Raw genomic sequence first — 22,797 nt, 5'->3', positions numbered from 1 at the left:
ATTGAAGTGGCCATCACAAAGCCCTGACCTCAATCCTATAGAAAATTTGTGGGCAGAACTGAAAAAGCATGTGTGAGCAAGGAGGCATACAACCTGACTCAGTTACACCAGCTCTGTCAGGACGAATGGGCCAAAATTCACCCAACTTATTGTGGGAAGCTTGTGGAAGGCTACCTGAAATGTTTGACCCAAGTTAAACAATTTAAAGGCAATGCTGCCAAATACTAATTGAGTGTATGTAAACTTCTGACCCACTGGGAATGTGATGAAAGAAATAAAAGCTGAAATAAATAATTCTCTGCTTTTATTCTGACATTTCATATTCTTAAAATAAAGTGGTGATCCTAACTGACCTAAGACAGGGAATTTTACAAGGATTAAACGTCAGGAATTGTGAAAGACTGAGTTTAAATGTATTTGGCTAAGGTGTATGTAAACTTCCGACTTCAACTACATGTACTCCCATGCATTTCCCTATGGGGCAGAGTATAGTCACAATAAAACATCAAGGAGTAGGCAGTGATTTAAAACCAGCATACACAAATAACCTCAAGGAATTGGAAGACCCCTGGTTTAGGGACACCTTTAAAAAACAAAAAAAAACAATTTCAGTATATTAAATAAAAACAATCTTGAAAAAATAATCTGTATCTGCAAAGCATCGATTAAGATGATCTGAGGGTCTCTCAAAGCGCCTTTTCTCCATTACCCGTTTTAGTCCTAGATGTCACACTTAAGATGGCAGTTCTGTGGAGGCGTGTATGGCCGTACACGGCACCAGTACGATGGGACTCAGATGGCCTCTGTTTGTGGCTGGGCTGAGGGTGACAGTGGGACAGGAGGTCTGTTGCTGCTGCATGCCCTCCTGGTCCTCAGCCTCCATCTCCTCACACATAGACACCACGCCCCTACTGTCCTCCACTGGGCCTCCATTCGGGGCCTGCATGGGGTAGAATAAGTGTTTTTCCTTGTCCTCCACTGGGCTCCCTTGGCTGCTGGAGCAGTCCATAGCCTCTGCACTGTCACTGGGCATAGGAGAGGGAAGCCAGCTCTCATCTACTCTGTTCTCCTCCTCTTTCTTTACCATTTCTTGACCTCCATGGTACGGAGGGATCTCTATCACAGCATATTTCCTGGCCCAGGCGCTGAGCACCTTCTGCCTGACCTCTTGGCCCAGCTGGGCCGGGTCACACTTAGAGACAGTGGCAGAGAGGGGACAGGAGGCCGGGGGGCAGGAGCCATCTGAGAGGGCCAGCTGGGGGGAGGCGGGCAGAGAGTGGCACTGCCTGCCGGTGAACCAGGTCTCCTGCCACATGCCCGGGTGGACAGGGGCTCCAGAGTGGGTGTGAGTCCCAGAGGAGAACACGCTGTCCTGGAGAGAGTGCAAGTCGAACATCAGGGAGAACACTGACTTGCTTGGCACGTCAAAGAACTTGATCTTGCCTCCGCACAGGTCCTCACGGGCATTGAAGGGGTTGATCTTGCGGGCCCCTGGCACGGCTCTGGGGCCCGGGTTGTAGTAAGGGTCATGGACATTGACCTTCCTGCCTGGCTTGCGGGAGAAGATGTCTGACTGGCTGCGGGAGAGCCAGATGTTGCGACGAGGACGCGGCGATTTGGGAGGGATCTTGTCGTCCTGCAGACCCAATGAGTTTAACCTCTTAATCCCCTGGACCTTTTCACCTGGACCTGGAGAGAGAAGTAACAGTCAAACATCTCTTCCTCACAACACATGGGATTGTTATGAAGTGTAAGTTCCCAATGTAACCACCAGGGGGCAGTATAAGCCAAGAACGACAGTACAGGCAAGAGATAAACAAACAAAGCACAGTCAAATTTTTACATTGAAGTAAATTGCATAGGTGGAAACATTATAGGAAACATATGCAAATCGTTTATAAGATATAATGTAGAAATACTAAAATGGACTGGGAAGCCAAAGGTAAACAAACAGTGAAGAGGGAGTGACTGGCCGAGGAAGGAAAACTAGCTAAACAAAAGCAAAGTCCAGACCCAATACTCCCTTGAACCAAATTAGAAATGAAATAGAATCTGAGAAAAGACAAATGACTTCCAACATACTCTGTGTATTCATGGTGGTTCCCACTTAGCAACATTACTGAAGCTTATTCTTTGTGTCACAGAATCGGGTGTTTGAGAAATGCTTAGAAGTTTACGTCATGTTAAATTGTAGTAAGGCTATTTGAACCTGCAAGCAAACACTATCATAACCGTAGAGGAAAGGACTGGGGAAAGTAAATTACTCTTTGGGACAGAGCTGGGAGGGAAAGGACAGCCCTGGCTTGCCACTGGACCTATTTAGAGTAGACCTGAGGTACATCCAAAATGGCAGCCTATTCCCTATATAGTGTGAGCCCTGGTCAAAAGTAGTACACTATAAAGGGAATAGGGTGTAATTTGGGAGGCAACCCTAGAGGATATGCAATAGGCAGATTACAATGTGGAGCAGCTACTGGCAGCCTCACTGCTGCTTGGTTTACAGCCTCTTCCTGGTTCCAAGAAACCATTTGTCTGCACTGTGCAGTCTTGACACTGTGCAAGAAACTGGGTGTCAAGTGGTGCAGGACTGCAGGCGAACACATGGCAGTCAGGGGGAATTGCTGCCATGAAAACCAATAATGTCAGGTGAGGTTTTAATGCCTGTACAAGTGCATCTGCAACACTAGATCACAGACTTGGAGATTCAAAACCATGTGTAGTGGACATTGAAGGGAAAGTGGTAACTGAGGGGCATCTTTACACTGTTGTAACTGTTTTAGGGAGTTCATCTGGTGGTGATGTTTATGGTTTTGATAATGCTAATGTTATGCTATCCTCATAAAATTCAACTCGAGAATTAATAAAACAGTCCCACTGCCTTGGCAAGTCAGGCTTCTGAAGGGGCTTCAGATATGAGGTGATTGGAAACATCACCTTTGGGGATGGTCTTCTTGTCATTTTCCCCACTGAGGGGGATCCTCTCTCGTCCAGACTCTTCTGCCTTCAGCCGACACAGGATCTCCTCCAGCCTCTTGACGAGCTCAGGGAACGAGGGCCGCAGCTTGGGGTCCATCTGGAGAGAGGGGATAGAGTAGCCAGGTCAAACAAGATAAGGGGGTATGACTAAATCAGATTCATTCTAAATCAGATTATGTTACTAGTTTCTATTCCACACAACCAAATACACATTTTGGAAGCAGTTGTGTGTTTTGGAATAATTAAGAGATTGAGGGCCGACTCACGTTGCAGCAGTTGAAGGCCAGCTGTAGGAAGTCATGAGGACAGTCTCCTACCATGTGCTGGAAGGCATGATAATCCAGGCCAAAGTTCTATCAGGGAGGGAGAGGAGATGTCAGACAGGAAATCCATACTTTGGGATGTTATCCATGTTCATCTATTTTTGGCATCTAACCCAACATATTGAAAGAGCTGTGCTCTTCTAAACCAACATAATGTCGACTAGACCAGACATGAGTGTAATGAGTGTTAGTCTTATTAATGTCAAGGCGATAGAGGACAGAGGAAACGAAGCAATCCTCACTTCAGTGCGAGGAAGATAATCGGGGTCGGCCTGTATTCGGGCGATGATCTCACAGAGGACAATACCGTAGGAGAACACATCCGCCTGGAAATGGAAGAAAACAGCGAGACAGACATTTAAGGTGAGTTCTTAGCTGGGGGTTGGGGGGGTTGATGTGTAGGAGACAAGTGGTCCGGTTTAGTTCAGGGAGAGGTCAAGGTTTAGAGTTCAGAAGTCAGGGACCTACCTTCTCATTGTAGGGTTCATCTCTCAGCACCTCGGGAGCCATCCAGAAGGGAGAGCCCACCACCGCCAGCTTCTCCCCCTCACCACTGCAGGCACAACACAAGTACAGGAAGAAAGATGTTAGACTGGAGGCTATGTCTTTGGGTGAGAGAATAATGCAATTAATTACTTCACTCAATTTGACAATTTTTAATCACACCAATTATCAGACAAACCAAACATTTGATGTTCCTTCTCCACGACTGTTTTGAGGAACAAGTTGATTCATGATCAGGTAAAGTGCCTTGCAAAAAATGATCTCGACCCCATTGGATTTCTTCACATTTTATTGTGTTACAAAGCAGGATTAAAATGGATTTAATTGTCATTTTTGACAACAATCCAGACAAAATTTGGTAATGTCAAAGTGTTTTTTAAAGACTAATAAAAATTTAATAACTAAAATAGTCATTGCATAAGTATTCAGCTCCCTTAGTCCATACATGTTAGAATCACCTTTGGCAGCAATTCCAGCTAAGAGTCTTTTTGGGTAAGTCTCCAAGAGATTTGCACACCTTGATTGTGCAATATTTGCCTATTATTCTTTTCAGAATTCTTCAAGCTCTGTCATGATGTTGGGGATCATGCTTAGCCAGCAATTTTCAAGTCTTAGCTTGCCATAGTATTTCAAGCTGATTTAAGTCAATACTGTTACTTGGCCACTTAGGAACCGTCACTGTCTTCTTGGTAAGCAACTCCAGTGTAGATTTGGCCTTGTTTTTTAGGTTATTGTCCTGCTGAAAGATGAATTCCTCTCCCAGTCTCTGGTGTAAAGCAAACTGAAGCAGGTTTTCCTCTAGGATGCTGTCAGTGCTTAGCCCTATCCAGTTTATTTTTATCCTGAAAAACTCCCCAGTATTTTCCGATGTCAAGCATACCCATACCATGATGCAGCCACCACCATGCTTGAAAATAAGGAGGCAGTTACTCAGTAATGTGTTGGATTTTCCCCAAACATAGGGCTTTGCATTTAAGACAAAAAATATATTAATTTGCCATGTGTTTTTGCATTATTACTTTAGTGCCTAGTTGCATACAAGATGCAGGTTTTGGAATCTATTCTTTTCACTCTTATTATTGTGGAGTCACTACAATGTTGTTGATCCATCCTCAGTTCTCTCTCATCACAGCCAATGAACTCTAGCCATTTCAAAATCATCAAATGGCCTCACATGCGGAGTAGACCGGGCATGCGCGTGCATATTGATTTTGTCCAGCCACACCAGACGCGATCAGGACGCGCAGGTTGAAATATCAAAATGAGCTCTGAACCACCTATATTCATTTGGGGACAGGTCGAAACCCATGAAACATTCATGGCCATTTAGCTAGCTAGCTTGCTGTTGCTAGCCAATTTGTCCTAGGATATAAACATTGGGTTGTTATTTTACCTGAAATGCACAAGGTCCTCTACTCGGACATTTAATCCACAGATAAAAGGGTAAACCAAGTTAGTTTCTAGTAATCTCTCCTCCTTCAGTCTTCTTCTTTGGAATTTATATGGCGTTTGGCAACCAACTTTAAAGTGCATTGCCACCTTAATGCAGACGAGCAGTTTGGATGAAATGATTGAATAACATGTATGTGTAAATATATTTTGCAACGCTCGTGCAAGTAACGCGAGCGGTGTCAGCATATCATGGTAACATCCCTAAGCAGTTTCATTCCTGTACTGCAGCTCAGAATGATGACTATATTTGAGCTGTCTAGGTGGTTTAATACATAATGCACAGCATAATTAGTAACTAGAACATGCTTAAAGAGAGTCAATGTCTGATTTGTTATTGTTACCCATCTACCAATCACTGCCCTACTTTATAAGGATTTTGAAATAATCTGTGTTTGAAATTCAATACTTGACTGAGGGACCTTACAGATGTATGCATGGGGGACAGAGGAAGGGGTAGTCATAATTTTTTTTTATGTCAACCCCTATTATTTCACACAGAGTGTGTCCAGGATTTTTTGGGGGGGTGATTTGTTAAGCCAAATTTTACTCCTAAACTAATTTATGCTTGCCTAAACAAAAGGACTGAATACTTATAGAAAGGCTATATTGTAGTTGTTTAATTTTGTATTAATAAAATCTTCCACTTTGACAGAGAATTGTGTATATTGGTGAAAAACAATTGACAGAAATCATCCTACTTTATAACACAATAAAATGTGAAAAAATCCAAGGGGTCTGAATACTTTTGCAAGGCATATGTAATAAGTCCTAGCCAGGAGAGAGCGGGGCCTTCTTAACCTGCTCTGGTATTATTAGCCTAGCACTCCAGTTTATTCCTGACCTGAACAGTACTTCATGTTCCTTCCTAATCAAATGGCCCCCTCCTACTGGCACTTGTCCATCCCTTTACCTCCCAGTCCCACATTAATTTAGTACAGAAAGATTTAACTGGACTGACTCAAAGGAGCAAATCTGAAATAAAAAAATATACATACACACATATATATAGTCAGAAGTTGACATACACTTAGGTTGGAGTCATTAAAACTCGTTTTCAACCACTCCACAAATTTCTTGTTAACAAACTATAGTTTTGGCAAGTCGGTTAGGACATCTACTTTGTGCATGACACAAGTACTTTTTCCAACAATTGTTACCTGACAAATTATTTCCGTATAATTCACTGTATCACAATTCCAATGAGTCAGAAGTTTACATACACTAAGTTGACTGTGCCTTTAAACAACTTGGAAAATTCCAGAAAATTATGTCATGGCTTTAGAAGCTTCTGATAGGCTGATTGACATCATTTGAGTCAATTGGAGGTGTGCCTGTGGATGTATTTCAAGGCCTACCCCCAAACTCAGTGCCTCTTTGCTTGACATCATGGGAAAAATCAAAAGAAATCAACCAAGACCCCAGGAAAAAAAATTGTAGACCTCCACAAGTCTGGTTCATCCTTGGGACCAATTTCCAAACACCTAAAGGCACCACATTCATCTGTACAAACAATACTACACAAGTATAAACAGCATGGAACCACGCAGCAGTCATACCGCTCAGGAAGGAGACGCGTTCCGTCTCCTAGAGATCAACGTACTTTGGTGCAAAAAGTGCAAATCAATCCCAGAACAACAGCAAAGGACCTTGTGAAGATGCTGGAGGAAACAGGTACAAAAGTATCTATATCCACAGTAAAACGAGTCCTATATCGACATAACCTGAAAGGCCGCTCAGCAAGGAAGAAGCCACTGCTCCAAAACCGCCATAAAAAAAGCCAGACTACGGTTTGCAACTGCACATGGGGACAAAGATCATACCTTTTGGAGAAATGTCCTCTGGTTTGATGAAACAAAAATAGAACTGTTTGGCCATAATGACCATCGTTATGTTTGGAGGAAAAAGGGGGAGGCTTGCAAGCCAAAGAACACCATCCCAACCGTGAAGCACGGTGGTGGTAGCATCATGTTGTGGGGGTGCTTTGCTGCAGGAGGGACTGGTGCACTCACAAAATAGATGGCATCATGAGGGAGGACAATTATGTGGATATATTGAAGCAACATCTCAAGATATCAGTCAGGAAGTTAAAGCTTGGTCGCAAATGGGTCTTCCAAATGGACAATGACCCCAAGCATGCTCCCAAAGTTGTGGCAAAATGTCTTCAGGACAACAAAGGCAAGGTATTGGAGTGGCCATCACAAAGCCCTGACCTCAATCCTATAGAACATTTGTGGGCAGAACTGAAAAAGCATGTGCGAGCAAGGAGGCCTACAAAGCTGACTCAGTTGCACCAGCTCTGTCAGGAGAAATGGGCCAAAATTCACCCAGTTTATTGTGGGAAGCTTGTGGAAGGCTACCTGAAATGTTTGACCCAAGTTAAACAATTTAAAGGCAATGCGACCAAATACTAATTGAGTGTATGTAAACTTCTGACCCACTGGGAATGTGATGAAAGAAATAAAAGCTGAAATAAAATCGGTCTACTATTACTCTGACATTTCCCATTCTTAAAATAAAGTGGTGATCCTAACTGACCTAAGACAGGGAATTTTTACTAGAATTAAAATGTCAGGAATTGTACAAAACTGAGTTGAAATGTATTTGGCTAAGGTGTATGTAAGATATATATATATATATATTTTTTTTTAACTTTGGGATTCAATTTGAGTCTTAAATAAGTGTTTCCGTGGAAATGACTTACTCTTGGTTGGGAATCTTCTCAGCAAGACCAAAGTCCCCTACCACTGCCGTGTAGCCATTCTCGTCAGACTTGATCAGGCAGTTCTGAGGATAAACAGTGAGCATAAATTCCATCATTAGCTTCCATCAAAGCCCCCATTCACAAGAAGCCGATTTAGCCAGATAATCACATCTCACAATAACATTATGTATTCTGCAGAAAACCAGTTTCCAACTCCCAAGGTTTGAAGAACAGAAACTGAAGCGCGTGTTGCTGTATATAAAGGCTGACTAGATCGATGATTCTTATCTCGGTTGTAGAAAGGAGACAGGTGCATCTGAAATTGCAACCTATTCCCTATATAGTGCACCAGAAAAGTAGTGCACTATGTAGGGAATAGGTTGCCATTTTGGACACATCCATCCACAGTTAACAGCCACCCACTTTGGAGGTGAGGTCCCGGTGGAAAATGCCTTTGGAGTGCAGGTAGCCCAGGCCATTGGCAATCTCACAGGCCAGCTTAAGCCTGGTAGCCCAGCTCAGAGGCTTGTTGCTGTCCAACAGCTGCTCCAGGTTCCCACCGTTGATGTACTGCAGAAAGGTCGAGAGAGAAAACACAATGCTCCCATTATTACAATTAGGCTTCAGTTCAAAAGTACACATTACGAGTAGGCCTAAATGCACATTATCTTGAATTCAATTCCCATATACAGTGAGGGAAAAAAGTATTTGATCCCCTGCTGATTTTGTACGTTTGCCCACTGACAAAGAAATTATCAGTCTATAATTTTAATGGTAGGTTTATTTGAACAGTGAGAGACAGAATAACAAAAAAATCCAGAAAAATATGTTATAAAATGATTTGCATTTTAATGAGGGAAATAAGTATTTGACCCTTCTGCAAAACATGACTTAGTACTTGGTGGCAAAACCCTTGTTGGCAATCACAGAGGTCAGACGTTTCTTGTATTTGGCCACCAGGTTTGCACACATCTCAGGAGGGATTTTGTCCCACTCCTCTTTGCAGATCTTCTCCAAGTCATTAAGGTTTCAAGGCTGACGTTTGGCAACTCGAACCTTCAGCTCCCTCCACAGATTTTCTATGGGATTAAGGTCTGGAGACTGGCTAGGCCACTCCAGGACCTTAATGTGCTTATTCTTGAGCCACTCCTTTGTTGTCTTGGCCGTGTGTTTTGGGTCATTGTCATGCTGGAATACCCATCCACAACCAATTTTCAATGCCCTGGCTGAGGGAAGGAGGTTCTCACCCAAGCTTTGACGCTACATGGCCCGTCCATCGTCCCTTTGATGCGGTGAAGTTGTCCTGTCCCCTTAGCAGAAAAACACCCCCAAAGCATAATGTTTCCACCTCCATGTTTGACGGTGGGGATGGTGTTCTTGGGGTCATAGGCAGCATTCCTCCCCCTCCAAACACGGCGAGTTGAGTTGATGCCAAAGAGCTCCATTTTGGTCTCATCTGACCACAACACTTTCACCCAGTTGTCCTCTGAATCATTCAGATGTTCATTGGCAAACTTCAGACGGGCATGTATATGTGCTTTCTTGAGCAGGGGGACCTTACGGGCGCTGCAGGATTTCAGTTCTTCACGGCGTAGTGTGTTACCAATTGTTTTCCTGGTGACTATGGTCCCAGCTGCCTTGAGATCATTGACAAGATCCTCCCGTGTAGTTCTGGGCTGATTCCTCACCGTTCTCATGATCATTGCAACTCCACGAGGTGAGATCTTGCATGGAGCCCCAGGCCGAGGGAGATTGACAGTTCTTTTGTGTTTCTTCCAATCGCACCAACTGTTGTTACCTTCTCACCAAGCAGCTTGGCGATGGTCTTGTAGCCCATTCCAGCCTTGTGTAGGTCTACAATCTTGTCCCTGACATCCTTGGAGAGCTCTTTGGTCTTGGCCATGGTGGAGAGTTTGGAATCTGATTGATTGATTGCTTCTGTGGACAGGTGTCTTTTATACAGGTAACAAACTGTGATTAGGAGCACTCCCTTTAAGAGTGTGCTCCTAATCTCAGCTCGTTACCTGTATAAAAGACACCTGGGAGCCAGAAATCTTTCTGATTGAGGGGGTCAAATACTTATTTCCCTCATTAAAATGCTAATCAATTTATAACATTTTTGACATGCGTTTTTCTAGATTTTTTGTTATTATTCTGTTTCTCACTGTTCAAATAAACCTACCATTAAAATTATAGACTGATCATTTCTTTGTCAGTGGGCAAACGTACAAAATCAGCAGGGGATCAAATACTTTCTTCCCTTCACTGTATAGGCCTACTGTGTGTACCCTATCTAAGGTAGAGATAAGGTACTGCACTATAAGTCAAGTCATTGTTACATCATCCTGTCGGTCATTTGGGGCTACTCTACACACCACTCCATTCCATTCCGAAAGACAGGTCAACGAACTCAATTGAGTTACTCTGAGCGCTCTAAACATAGCATCAATCTAATGCCTGGCACATTTGGGGACAATGACAGTGACAGACACAGACGGGACTGTGTGCAGGGAAAGCCAAGTGAAGTGGGAATCTGCTAGAAAGTAGCTCTCTCTTTTACTTTGTGCATGTCAGCTTTAATCGTGACAGGCTTGGCTGTCCCATACACAGAACTACTATGGGACAATTAATTACAGAGAGAAATGAAAGTTGACAAGAGTAACGAAGAGAGTAAGACAGGTCCCTTGACTGACCTAATTTCTCTGGGCCTCCCCAGTGGTTCTAGACTGTTGTGTTTTCGTTTTCTTGGCAAACTGTCACAATGACTTCATTGATGGCTTAGGAAAGTTAACATTACTCAAAAGTGTCTGTCTTCGCACAGCTGGAACTGTAAATATCACAATATATGAACACAGCCTATACCTTTTAAATGGGATTAGTGAGCAGAATTGGGTCTGCCCAAAGTGAAGAGGTTACAACATCACTCACTTTTGACTTGTGCTTCAGTCTACCTTTGTTCAGGTAGAATGTTTGAAGTAGGCCTGATAATAAGTCAACCTAGACAATATACTGTCCAGGTAGGCCTATAGTTTACCACAGGATATGCATGCGATACCAGTGAAACAAATTAACTTCAAGTGTGTTGAATATGCATGTCCATGGGTCTAAGCTTAAGCACTAAAAGCCCCCCACGCTGTAAGGCTCTCTACACTACCTCCTCTATCTTCCCTCCCCCTGCCCTGCAGACCATTCCCAAACCAATCCCAGACGCAGGAGAGGATTACGTCGGCTTTACCTTACAAATTCCTCTGTAGCCCCCCTGCATCTGTCGTCTGCATGCCTAATGCTCCACTAGGAGCCTCCCCTAAATGGGTGAAGCCCAGACAAATCCTGCTGCCAGTCGGTCAGTGTGAATATGATCCACTCCATGCATCCAGTAGGTTTATAGACAAGACTCTCCAGATCAGAGGAGTGAGCGAAGCAGCGTAGGCCAAAGCTAGGCACACAGGGAGGCCCGTTTTAGGTTATAAGGCCACATCACCTCACCTCCACCCCAAACCCTGACACTGTCACCCAGAGAAGGGAGTGTGAGGCCATTGACACGTGATCACAGATCAGATACAGCAGGAGTAGTGGACAATAGGAGAAGAGGGGCAAAACCCAGGAAGTTGAAATGTCTTAACATGATGGAGTAAGAAATCTACACGGATGCTATTCTTAGAATTTGTCAACTGATATTATTGACCAGCTGAGGAAAGTTTCCTCAAACTAAAGAAAAGCCGGGGTACTATGGGGGAAAAAAGCTAAGAAAGATGGAAAGAAAATGGGAATTAATTGTCTCGTGACCACTGAAAGCATCTTCAAATAATGTTGTAATCCCCAAGTGGGTGAAGGATTACCTAGATTATAATGCTCCTAATCGGTATTTGCCTAATGTGTAGCCTAGATCTATCAAGCAGTGGGAAAGCAGTGCAGAGGTTACTGTGCCAACCCAATGGGCCCAAGGAGCTTTATACGGAGGAGTGATTGTATATAAGCCTGTGGCTGCACAGTAACTTGACTCTTCATTTCCTACCATGGAGGTCCGTCAGGCCCATTGCTAAATTCAGGATCCAGTCAGAGTAAACAGCACTGGTAGCTAGCAGCTAGTTCTGATAACACAGCAGTAGCTGCACAACATAACCACATGATGCAGTGTTTTCAGTATTCACAGCCTGTGGCTTTATGCTGCCGACATCAAAGCCCAAGAGACTGGGGGTGGGGTGAGCAGAACCGATAAACTGCGAGAGCGGCATCAGAGACGTTTCCCTCTCTCCCTCCATGGATCCACATATTGGATAACTTCCTGCTATCGCTCACTTGACACGAGTGCTTGGGTGAATGTGATGTGGCAGAGAGTCGTAAAGCTTTTTCCCCAAATAATCAACGCTAATCATTAGCAACAAGAGAGCATGGACACGGACACACGGACACACGGACACACACACACACACACACACACACACACACACACACACACACACACACACACACACACACACACACACACACACACACACACACACACACACACACACACACACACACACACACACACACACACGGGGGTTAAAAATAAGCTTGAAAACAAACCTTAGCCCTAATGGAACCCATCCCCTGGCTGCTCATTGAGATCAACACACACAGCTTTATTTGTGCACATGTAAACTGTGCCTTCAGGCGAACACAAGGTCCTTTCAATTACAGGTCCCTGTACTAGGTGATGTGTCAATGTTCACCTGAGAAAAACCCCTGGGCACACAGTCAAACACCTTTTCATTATATTCACACTGCTAGGAGGCCACCTTTTAGAGGTGTTCTACTTATCTGAGACTTACTCATGCAAGGTAACATCAAACTGACTGTACTGCAACATGACTCAGAGAGGATTATGACAGTATTAGCTACATTAAAAGTAAAACACGTCTCGGTCTATACTGATGCTAGAGGACCCATCACGTTTCTAGAATCACATTCCATTATCGAGTGGACAGAAAACTGAATAAGACAACAGAGTGTCTCAACGTTCCAACCTGAAACGTGACAGCCAGCGACACAGTCAGCCTACACCTGAGATACCCATCTATAGGAGGCTCTAAGACACAAAGGAGAACAGTGCTTCCTCTTACCTCAGTCAGAGCATGGAGCTGGCCTTCCTGAACACACACACCCATGAACCTAGAGGAAGACAAAACAAAGAAAAAAAGATAGTTACATGGAAACATGACCAACCACAGTGGTACATGTGGTGGAGACATATTTCCTGTTGCGCTTCTCTCACATTGCCAATTTCTTTTAGAATCTTGATCTATATTGACATGACTAAGCTATGGGGGTCCAGAATAAAACATTTGAGTGGGCATATATCTATATATATATCTGTGTTTGCACAGGCAGCCCATTCCAATCTTTTTTTTAAAACTAATTGGTCTTTGGACCAATCAGATCAGGTCTGAAAAAGATCTGATTGGTCAAAAGACCAATTAGTGGAAAAAATATCTGCTTGGGCTGCCTGTCTAAATGCAGCCTCGGTAGTACAAAATGTCAATCTGGCCGAAGGACAACATAGTCCCTTTGAGAGAAAAATTATAACGCTCTTGGTGTGGAAATGGTTAAATATTTCTGCACTGGTGGGCTGCAAGACAAGACCCAACAAGAGGTGCGAACAAGAATGTTATTTTCAGGGGAAAACACAGTTCACTCTTGACCTGCATTCAATCTCTTTTTCCTCTCTTTTCTTGAGGTACTGCTTACAAATCTTAACCATCCGGAGTCACAGTCAAGTCTATTTTTTCTAAATGACACAAATTGCCTGTATCAATATCCTAACACGCGGGCCAGGCCGTATGCACAGCGAGTGTTGGAGCCGCTAGAGTTATGACCCAATAAACGTGAGACTTTGTGGGTCCTCGAAGGGTTCCTCAGACAAAGACCCCCTCATGCTCGTCTGCCCACCCCCACAGAACTAGCTGCAACAAAGCTGTGATTGTAGCACAGCACATACAGACTCTCTCTCTTTCCCACCCAGAACCTACCGCACAATGTGAGCTCTGTAGAACATCATCCAGCACAGAGACACATTGGGTGTTGAGAATGGCAGAAATCACAGAGAAACATGAACAACCTCAAGGATCATGCAAAGCCTCGGTCAGCCTAATCCATGAGGTTATCAAATTCACAGATTAGAAATAGTTCAATATTATTGTCCATGAAAACATAAAACATGGTCATACAATTATGTATCCAAAACAATATGTCCCATCATGATGGGTTTGGTCAAATATTTATGCCCATTTTGCAGGCTCACAACGCTATACAAAAATAAAACAGCCTTGGTGAGAAGAAAGTGAAAAAGGAAAGGGCGTGCATGTCAATGAAATCCAAACTCAGGATGTCGTTCCAGAAAATCCATTGTTAATAGGTTTCTGACCTGCTTTCTGCGGAATCAGGGAGATCAAGGTCACCCAACTGATTCCATTACAAAGGCGAACGTCATTTTGACAAAAAGCTACAGATCCAAGTCTCTTTAAAAGGAAGAAGGGTTAAAAAAATAACTGATATTTAGTCACATTCTGAAAGAAAAAAAAAAGAGAGAATTAGGCTATAAGTCCATAAGAAAATAAGCCTATTTATGAATATGGCACCATAACTCAATTTTACTAGCCCTGTATTTTACCCAATTTTTTATATCCCCTTGAGATATAATTAATTCAACACCATTGCATAATATTGCAGAAGGAATTTTATGTTTCTTCAAATGGACAGATCGATATACAAACTATACAAAATATTGATGGTGGTGTGCCGAAGAAAAATTATGCCGAATATAGTTAGTGGTAGACATCATTTTGTTTCCTGGAACTCACCGGAGGATATTGGGATGGGACAGTCTGTTCATCAGTTGGACTTCTCTCAGCATGTTGGCTCGATTACTGCTCAGTTTGTTCATCTTCAGAGCCATCACCTGGCCCGACACTCTGTGGCGCACCTGCAACAAACAACAATCCGGTCATTTAGGCGATATCTAGGAGGTTACACTGAAAATGAACACTTCTCTCTATAACCATACAGCTCCCTTATCAATATTCCCTTCTAATGAGGACACTATTCTCAAAACATGATCAATATTCCAAGATCATGGAGCATGGCTTGCTCTAACCTTTTATTCCAAATCCAGAAACCATAGCAATATGGAGTCTGCAGGCCTATTTCTATTGTGAACTAGGTCAGTTACTGGCCTTCCTTGCAGCATTATCTCTGATGTGATCAAAGATAAGTGGCTGACTGTCATCCACAGTTGTGCACTAGAACAGTGAGCCGAGGCTAAGAAAATGTAGGCTATGCTTTGGTAGAGAATACATAGCCGAACACCTACAACAATACAGAACTCTCGCTGTATATCCCTAAGCTTAAGTCGGATTGATATGCTTTCTCAGAGGGCCATAACCACAGGAAGTTATACATTAGGGTGAGAAAATGGTGAGCTTGATCTGCTACGGCTCACTTCCTCCAGCTGAAATATTAAGACATTGAAACCAACAGTCACTAAGAAAATACTAAATCGCTCCACTCAGGTCAAAGTCTGCAGGTACAATAATAGATACAATGCATATAAATGGTTATGTACTGTGCATGTTACATTTTTCATAAATCACTATGATCCCTTTCCTACAGATATGAGTGGTATATCAACACTGTTGGAGAGAGGAGATAAAAGGAAGTTTGAGGTACAGAAAAAGGAAGCAGACCAATCTAGGCCTTATATATATATAGCATTTGGATGAGTCTCTCCAGTGACTAATGCTTCTTTAGCCACTGTTGAAGTTCAAGTTCAAAGGAGGAGCTAGTCTTCCTCTTCCCTGGAGGAGAGGAGCAGGCAGCAGATGGCCTCCTCTAGACCCCCCCCCCACTCACACTCGTTCCCCACCAGGAGAGAAAAGAGAAGAGTCTGGCTCAAACAAAGACCCATAGGCTGCTCCAGCAAGACCCTGCACCTCCAATCTGTCTCTCCAGCTAGTCAATACCTAGCCATGTTAACACGACACAGTCTAAGAAACAAAATCATTCTATTGATTTCATGCATTTTCAAAGCAATGTAGATCTATTGTCCACTTGCTTAGACAAATGGAAACCTCAATACACAGTAGATATTTGGGGCCATTATGCACTTACAGATGCAAGTATTCAATGTTGTCAATGAGACGACAAATCAAACTGACAAGCAACGAAGGTAAATATCGTTGCACTCATAAAGCCGAAGTCATCACATGAGCCAGAACCATAGTTCCTGTCTGCATTGTATCTCGAGTGGAAAAGACTGGAAACAGCTAGGGATGCACGATAGATCAGTATTGTCCCGATGTCTAGTTTAACGCCGATGTGCAAAACCGATGTCAAAGCTGACGTGCATACCTATATAATGTAGGTACATGACGTAATGACGCCACGTAAAATTTTGCGCTACACAGCATTCCTAACCTAGCCCACAATGTCTGCTGTGTGGATCGAGCAGTCAACAAGTCAAGCAGTCATTTGAAAGAGTAAGAACATTTCAGCGAGACAATTCAAAGGCAAAATCCGTTAACGCCAAGATAATGGAATTCATTGCCCTTGACAGTCAACAATTCTCTGTCGTGGGTGATGTTGGCTTTCACGACTGGTCGAGCACCGGTACACACTACCAAGTGCGCTATTTTTCAGATGTTGCCCTACCGGAGTTACACAGTAATCGCGTCACTGCTATTAGCTTCACGACTGACATTTGGACCAGCGATATCAGCCCCATGAGCATGCTGAGTCTGACAGCACAGTGGGTCATCGAGGATTTTGTACTGAGGAAAGTCATATTGTATGCTCATGAATGCACTGGTTGTCATACTGCTGCTGCCATTTCAATGGCATTTGAGAACATGTTTGAAACTTGAACACACTAGCTAGCTCCATTCGAACAACTGACTGGAGAAATAAGCTTATCAACTGCTCCTGCAGCAGACGTGATTCCCCTCTGTCATGGCATTGAAACGCCTGCTCAACAAAACTGCCGACACAGGCTGTGAACAAGCGATTCGGTGGCATTCTCTCTTTACTGGGTCACCGCCATGCTCGATGCTATGTACAAGGACCGCTACTTCGATGCAGACAAGAAACAGGGTTTACATGAAATGTTACATACACAGCTGGACAAGATGGAAACAGACACAGTGACAGTGCGCACCGAGGAAGAGAGGCCACGGACAGACAGAGCTGAAACTTCACTGCTTGACATGTTTGATGAAATCCTGTTGAGAATGTGAGAATGAAACGACTGAACAACGAAACAGCACAGCAAGTCAGTGAAAGAAATATGTTTTGATTATGTTTTACTGGTAATGGGGACATACGTAAATGACAACAAAATAACTTTTGGTCAGTGTGGTGTGTGTAACCTTTATTTAACTAGGCAAGTCAGTTAAGAACAAATTCTTATTTCCAATGATGGCCTACCCCGAACGACGCTGGGCCAATTGTGCGCCGCCCTATGGGAGTCCCAATCACGGCCGGATGTGATACAGCCTGGATTCGAACCAGGGACTGTAGTGACACCTCTTGCACTGAGATGCAGTGCCTTAGACCGCTGCGTCCATGTGTGTGTGTTAACTATTGAACTGTACTAGAATGCTTAAAAGGCCGCTAAAATGTTAAATATCGGTATCAGTTTTTTTTTGGCAAGGAAAATATCAGATATCGGTCAAAAACGTCATATCCGTGCATCACTAGAAACAGCTGATGCTATAACATTATAATGGCCCCAAGGATCAAACAGCGTTTATAACATGGGTGAGCTTTCAGGTGAATGGAGGAAGAAATGTATTTAGCATATGTTCAACAAGAGGAATACTTGTTGGGCAGCAGGCCCCAATCATGTTGAAGTTGGATGGGCATTCCCTCCCTAAAATACATGGTGTAATTACTTCCGCTCAGACAGCCTGGGGCAGGAGCCTACACGGTGCCCTTCCCCCCACCAAGTCAGTGATCGGTACTGTGTGAGTGGTGTGCATTAACCCTTTGAATTCAATGATCAGTGAATGAGCGGTCCCAAGGCAGACTGCTGTAGCCATGCTCGGAGGCAGGCATTAGCCTACACTGTGCCGCATGGCTCCAGACCTAGCAACACCTTCCCTTCTTTCAATTAAACTGAGGTTATCATTTACTATTAGATATGTAAACTGCTCAGCATTCTATTTCTGTTCCATCTGTATGTATGACTAAGATGCAAGACATGGGACGTGGGTGCTGACATTATTGTGGTACTTGTGCAATCAAAAATAGAATACTCAGACTGACTTCAGTAGGTAGGGCTGAATTCTATAGTCTACACCTAATTGTATTGAAAATAAAATGCAAATAGGCTTAACTTTCAAGAGCGCTGAGGGTGGAGAAAATGAAAACGGGAGTTACAACAAAAGTGAATGTAGGCAATTTACTGATGTTTTGAGGTCAGGTTAAGGACTTGACCTATCAGACGTCAACAGCCATCTCTGTGCGAGTACCAACTCTGTCAGGTTGAGTTAGTGTAATTTACGATACAGCACTTACCCAAGAGCCATTGCAGCCAAACTACCAGTCCCATCACTAAGGGAGCTCTCCGAGTCGTAACCACACCGACATGGAAATATAGAAGGGCTTTTTGCATGTCCCAAATCAGTCTACTGTGAGAGAACCAATCAATGTAATAGGGAGAGGCCACATGAGTATCTGCATGCTCTAAGGGCCTGTCTGACCTCAATGGGGGCTGGTCCATAACCTAACATCTCTGGGTGGTTTGGAGGGAGGTGCAGGGTTTTCCTACTCTGCACAGAAATCAATGTATTAGCTAACTGTATTGCGGACCACTAACATGTTTAATTATAGAATGAGGGCTGAACTCAGTGTATGAGTTCTAATAGGTTTCTAAGTAATCCGGTGTGTGTCCTTATTGTCACACACCGGATAGGTGGAGTGAAATGACACACCATTGCTTTACAGTAGGGATGGGCAACTTTGCGGGGGGTGGGGCCACAAAAATATCTGAACTTATCATGAGGAGCAACAATGGCTCACGGGACTGTGTAGCCACATCCATACCCACACATGCAGTCAGAGCCAGCCCTAGCCTTTTGGGGGCCCGAAGGGAAATGTTATTGCACGGTTTTAGAGTTGATTTCCTGCAATTCTACAAAATTTTCCAATGGATAAGAGAGAAATGTTTGCAGTTTTTAATATGATATCTGAGAGAGAGTGACTAACAAAATCAATTTGCCCCCCCAGGCAATAATTTGACCGTGATTATGACCATGACTACAAGTTTAGATGGCTGGCTAGACTAATTTACCAATCGATTTTTTGTTGTTGTTGCTGACATGGGCTAAGTGACTGAGAAAAACTGCTGATGCACAACCAAATTTCAAAATGTCAGCCCAATTATTTTTCCACTAATTCATCTTTTGACCAATCATGTTCAAAAGGCCAATAAGTTAAAAAAATATATAAAAATGTGTCTGCCTGTAGAAACGCAGCCTATGTACTGTTTGACATCATTTTTTAGGTACAGGATGCAAATTAGGACATGTTGCATTTTTGCAACTGTAGGTCTCACAGGGTTAAGCTTAGACTCATTTAAAGTAGGGATGCCAATAATCTGAGATTTGTTTTGGTACAAAATCTCTTTCTCTGAGCAATTGTATTCATATAAAATAATTTCCCATTTTTTAGCATACAAGATAGCTTGGTATTTGTGTTCTTTATTTATTTGTCTGTTTTTATCATCTTTATCAAGGGTACCAATAATTTGAGGTGACTGTGTTGATATTAATTAGCTGTCCTCAGACAACACCTACAAGGCAGAAACCTCTTGCATTTCAGGTCAAGCATAACAAACTCACCCTGTAGACCTCTGAGAAGAAGCCAGAGCCAATCCACTCGCAAATGAAGTCATCAAGGCGCGTCAGGCAGGAGAAGGCACTGATGAGGGCACGGTAGGATGAGGGGCACACTCTTCCCACCTGAGACGGGGCCCATTCCCCTCCTCCTCCACCATCCAGGTCATCGAGCCGGTCAGACCTCATGGAGGGGAAGCCGGCGATGGAGTTGCGCTTGTTCCGATCCATCATTGCCTCTTCACTGTGAACTCTGTGGGGGACTCCTCGATGAAAGTTTCACATTTTCGACAACTCCTTTGCAACACTTTACAGCCCTAAGGGGAAAGAAACACAAAAATCCTATCTCAGCAGGCAGACTGAGGAAATGGTGTGTTTGGGTGGTTTAGTTTCTGTAGTTTATAATACACAATACAAAGCATATGGTTTACAGGCTGCAGAAGACCAGCCAGAAAACACAAAAAGATGACAATTTTCAGTTGTTATCCATAGCATCTGTATGGGAAAAAAATGGTGATGTATGTACCCCTGAAGTATTGTAACTCATAAGCGTGTGTGGTGTGATCTTATACGCATGTCGTTACTTTAAAACAGAACACGTCATGTTGCCATGAGGGGGATAATGAGCCTAATCTATTTATCACATTCCTCTGACATTTCCTACATTTTTTCCCTCAACAAGACAAAAAAACAAGACAAAAAAAAATGAAGACAAAAGCATGACTTTAGATAAGGTCAATCTTCTTAGACACACAAGGCAGACACACAACCCCACCTCTCTCAACAAGTTCACAAATAATGGCTCTAATAGGGATTGATTGTCCAATTATATGAGATTAAGACAAGATAAAGCTAAAGTCCAAGACCGGGATCAAAAACAAACCTCAGAGCCACGAACAGGAACAAAAAGAGACATAAGAACCCCATAGTAATGATCATAGGAAGCAGCCCTTTGATTTAAATTATTCAGGACCCCTGATTTTCCCAGCATGCACAGGTCTACTGAGTTTACTCAAAGGGCTGGTTGTCCTCCCTTTTCTTGAGTTAGAGACTTCACTAGAGAGGATCTATTAAACTCTGGGAAAATAATTATATTTATTTTTAATTCAGCCTCTTGCGAGATTCCCATCCCCCATCCAATCCCAAACTAAAACAACTGAAATCAAATCGTCCAAAGTTACTGGACTAGTTCAGGGATCTTTTTGCTGCTTGAGCCGTATCCTTAAAAGGATGTTATCCTCTACTACTAAAAGAATCTTTGCCATTTAGCATTTGTATGACAATGATCAAACACCCACTGCCAAGAATGAGTAAAATAGCCACTTGAAACAATCAGCTTTTCAGAAGCAGAATGAATGTAGAACATATGAGGTCGTTTTTCAATTGCTGCTAGGCCTTGTATGGGTAAAAAAAAAAAAAAAGATACATTTCCCTTCATTCAAAGCAGAAACAATATAAATAACGGATGTCATTTCAACCCTCCCACAGCCACATTGTGGCTACTGTATACAGGCAAAGAGGGATTTCTCCAGTCTAAACCCTAACTTCCCTCACTCCTTCCCTAGCATCTCAGCAGTAGCCTACACGCTATAAACGTTATAACTGGTGAAAAACAATAAGGCCAGTGTGGACATAATGCATGCATCCAAAGTGATACATCTCAGACTCAACTATAAGGGACTCCGCAAGGAAAAGTGGAGGAATTTTAACAGAGGAATCTGTACAGAGGGCTGGGCCAATATTAAAAAAACAAAAACAGACGGGACATCCCTGTGGTCCCCTGAGGCAATGTTTTTTTTTTAACCCTATAATCTGTGTAAATGCGCTACAATAAAAGGTGTATATTGTAAATCATCCTAACAGGAGGGTCAGCTGGTTATGAGGAAGTGCAAGATTGATAATTCCCATGAAAAAAAAGGGATGAGTGGATGAGGATAGAAAACAGAAAGCATTATGCATTGGCCTATAAATGAAAATCTTGTTAGGTTTCTGTTGTGAAATAACTAGTCAACGAATTGCATTCACCACACGAGTTATTCTTAGTTTCACTATCTGAGCCCTATCTGTTGTAAATGGTGCGTATTGGGGACGGCAACAGCATACCTGACATTCCTGAGATTTTAAATAATGACCCTGTCTTGTTCATAGGGGAGGGCCCAATTTCTCCTGATCTGGAATCAGCAACCTATAACCTAGCAACTAAGACATCTTGAGCTTGGATACAATATGCTAACCAAATGATTGTCTAGTTAGTTACTAAATGGTCACATTACTGTTAGTTAATTTGAATGGCTGGCTTCGTTAACTAACGAACTTGCTAAACTAGCTAGCAAACTCGCATGCTGGCAGCAGTGGCAGAGTTATCAAGAGTTCTTACCTTGCCGTGTGTCATTAAAATGATGAGATGATGGACTCTTCAACAACAACTTGATGAAACAGGCCAAACTTAGTTCCATCTCATTGCAATAATAGCTTGCAGGCTATTTGATACACTCACCATGCACGAGCTAGTAGAGTGACGTTATCTAGCTGGCTAACTTTATTGTGGTTAGTTGGCTAGCTCGCTGGTCTAGCTAGATAACGTTAGCTGGTTTAGTTTGTCAACAGTCCAAGACGGGATGCTAGCAAACGTTAGCCACTCCCGTTTGCTAACAAACTAGAAGTTATGCAGCCAACGCCGAAGTAACTCTGGCTATCTACACGAAGTATAGCTGACCTCAAAACGTAAACTCACAGTCCCCCTTATGTGGCATTTTGTTTTGTCATTAGCAAGACACAATTGCCGTCTGCCGTGGTCAGATATTTCAATCGTTTGACAGCTCTGCTGCGCAGTGTTGGCTGGCTCCTTCAACACTCCCACTAAACAGCCCTCCTCCGCCTTTTACGTCCAGATTGACAGCTGAAGCTTCCATTCACGGACGAGCATGCGACACTGTTTTTCTTTATGATGGGGTGGTGTGTAATGTAC

The 22,797-nt window shown here is 43.1% G+C and overlaps 1 protein-coding gene across 1 annotated transcript; it reads right to left on the bottom strand.

Moving 5' to 3' along the window:
* Window positions 1-238: 238 nt before the first annotated feature.
* Window positions 239-22,714, bottom strand: LOC106599373 (dual specificity testis-specific protein kinase 2). Its single transcript, XM_014190572.2, has 11 exons — window positions 22,207-22,714; window positions 19,836-20,146; window positions 14,802-14,923; window positions 13,065-13,113; window positions 8,380-8,526; window positions 7,957-8,039; window positions 3,768-3,852; window positions 3,542-3,625; window positions 3,243-3,329; window positions 2,935-3,073; window positions 239-1,689 (listed from the first exon to the last, which is right to left on the bottom strand). Exons 2-11 carry the CDS (start codon window positions 20,061-20,063, stop codon window positions 734-736), a joined length of 1,980 nt encoding a protein of 659 aa, XP_014046047.1. The 5' UTR covers window positions 20,064-20,146; window positions 22,207-22,714; the 3' UTR covers window positions 239-733.
* Window positions 22,715-22,797: the final 83 nt, after the last annotated feature.

Source organism: Salmo salar, chromosome ssa03, assembly GCF_905237065.1.
Source record: "Salmo salar chromosome ssa03, Ssal_v3.1, whole genome shotgun sequence".
Taxonomy (NCBI): domain Eukaryota; kingdom Metazoa; phylum Chordata; class Actinopteri; order Salmoniformes; family Salmonidae; genus Salmo; species Salmo salar.
The sequence above is the reverse complement of the archived record's forward strand: the minus strand, read 5'-3'. Positions and strand labels throughout refer to the sequence as shown.

What these genes read in the sequence shown, in the direction of transcription:
- LOC106599373 (XM_014190572.2), bottom strand. Translation starts at nt 20,063, where the DNA reads ATGATGGATCGGAACAAGCGCAACTCCATCGCCGGCTTCCCCTCCATG. An exon ending in ATTATCTTCCTCGCACTGAA is followed by an intron (nt 3,330 to 3,541) that starts GTGAGGATTGCT and finishes CCTCCCTGATAG; the next exon opens with AACTTTGGCCTGGATTATCA. An exon ending in TGGCCTTCAACTGCTGCAAC is followed by an intron (nt 3,074 to 3,242) that starts GTGAGTCGGCCC and finishes CCCTCTCTCCAG; the next exon opens with ATGGACCCCAAGCTGCGGCC.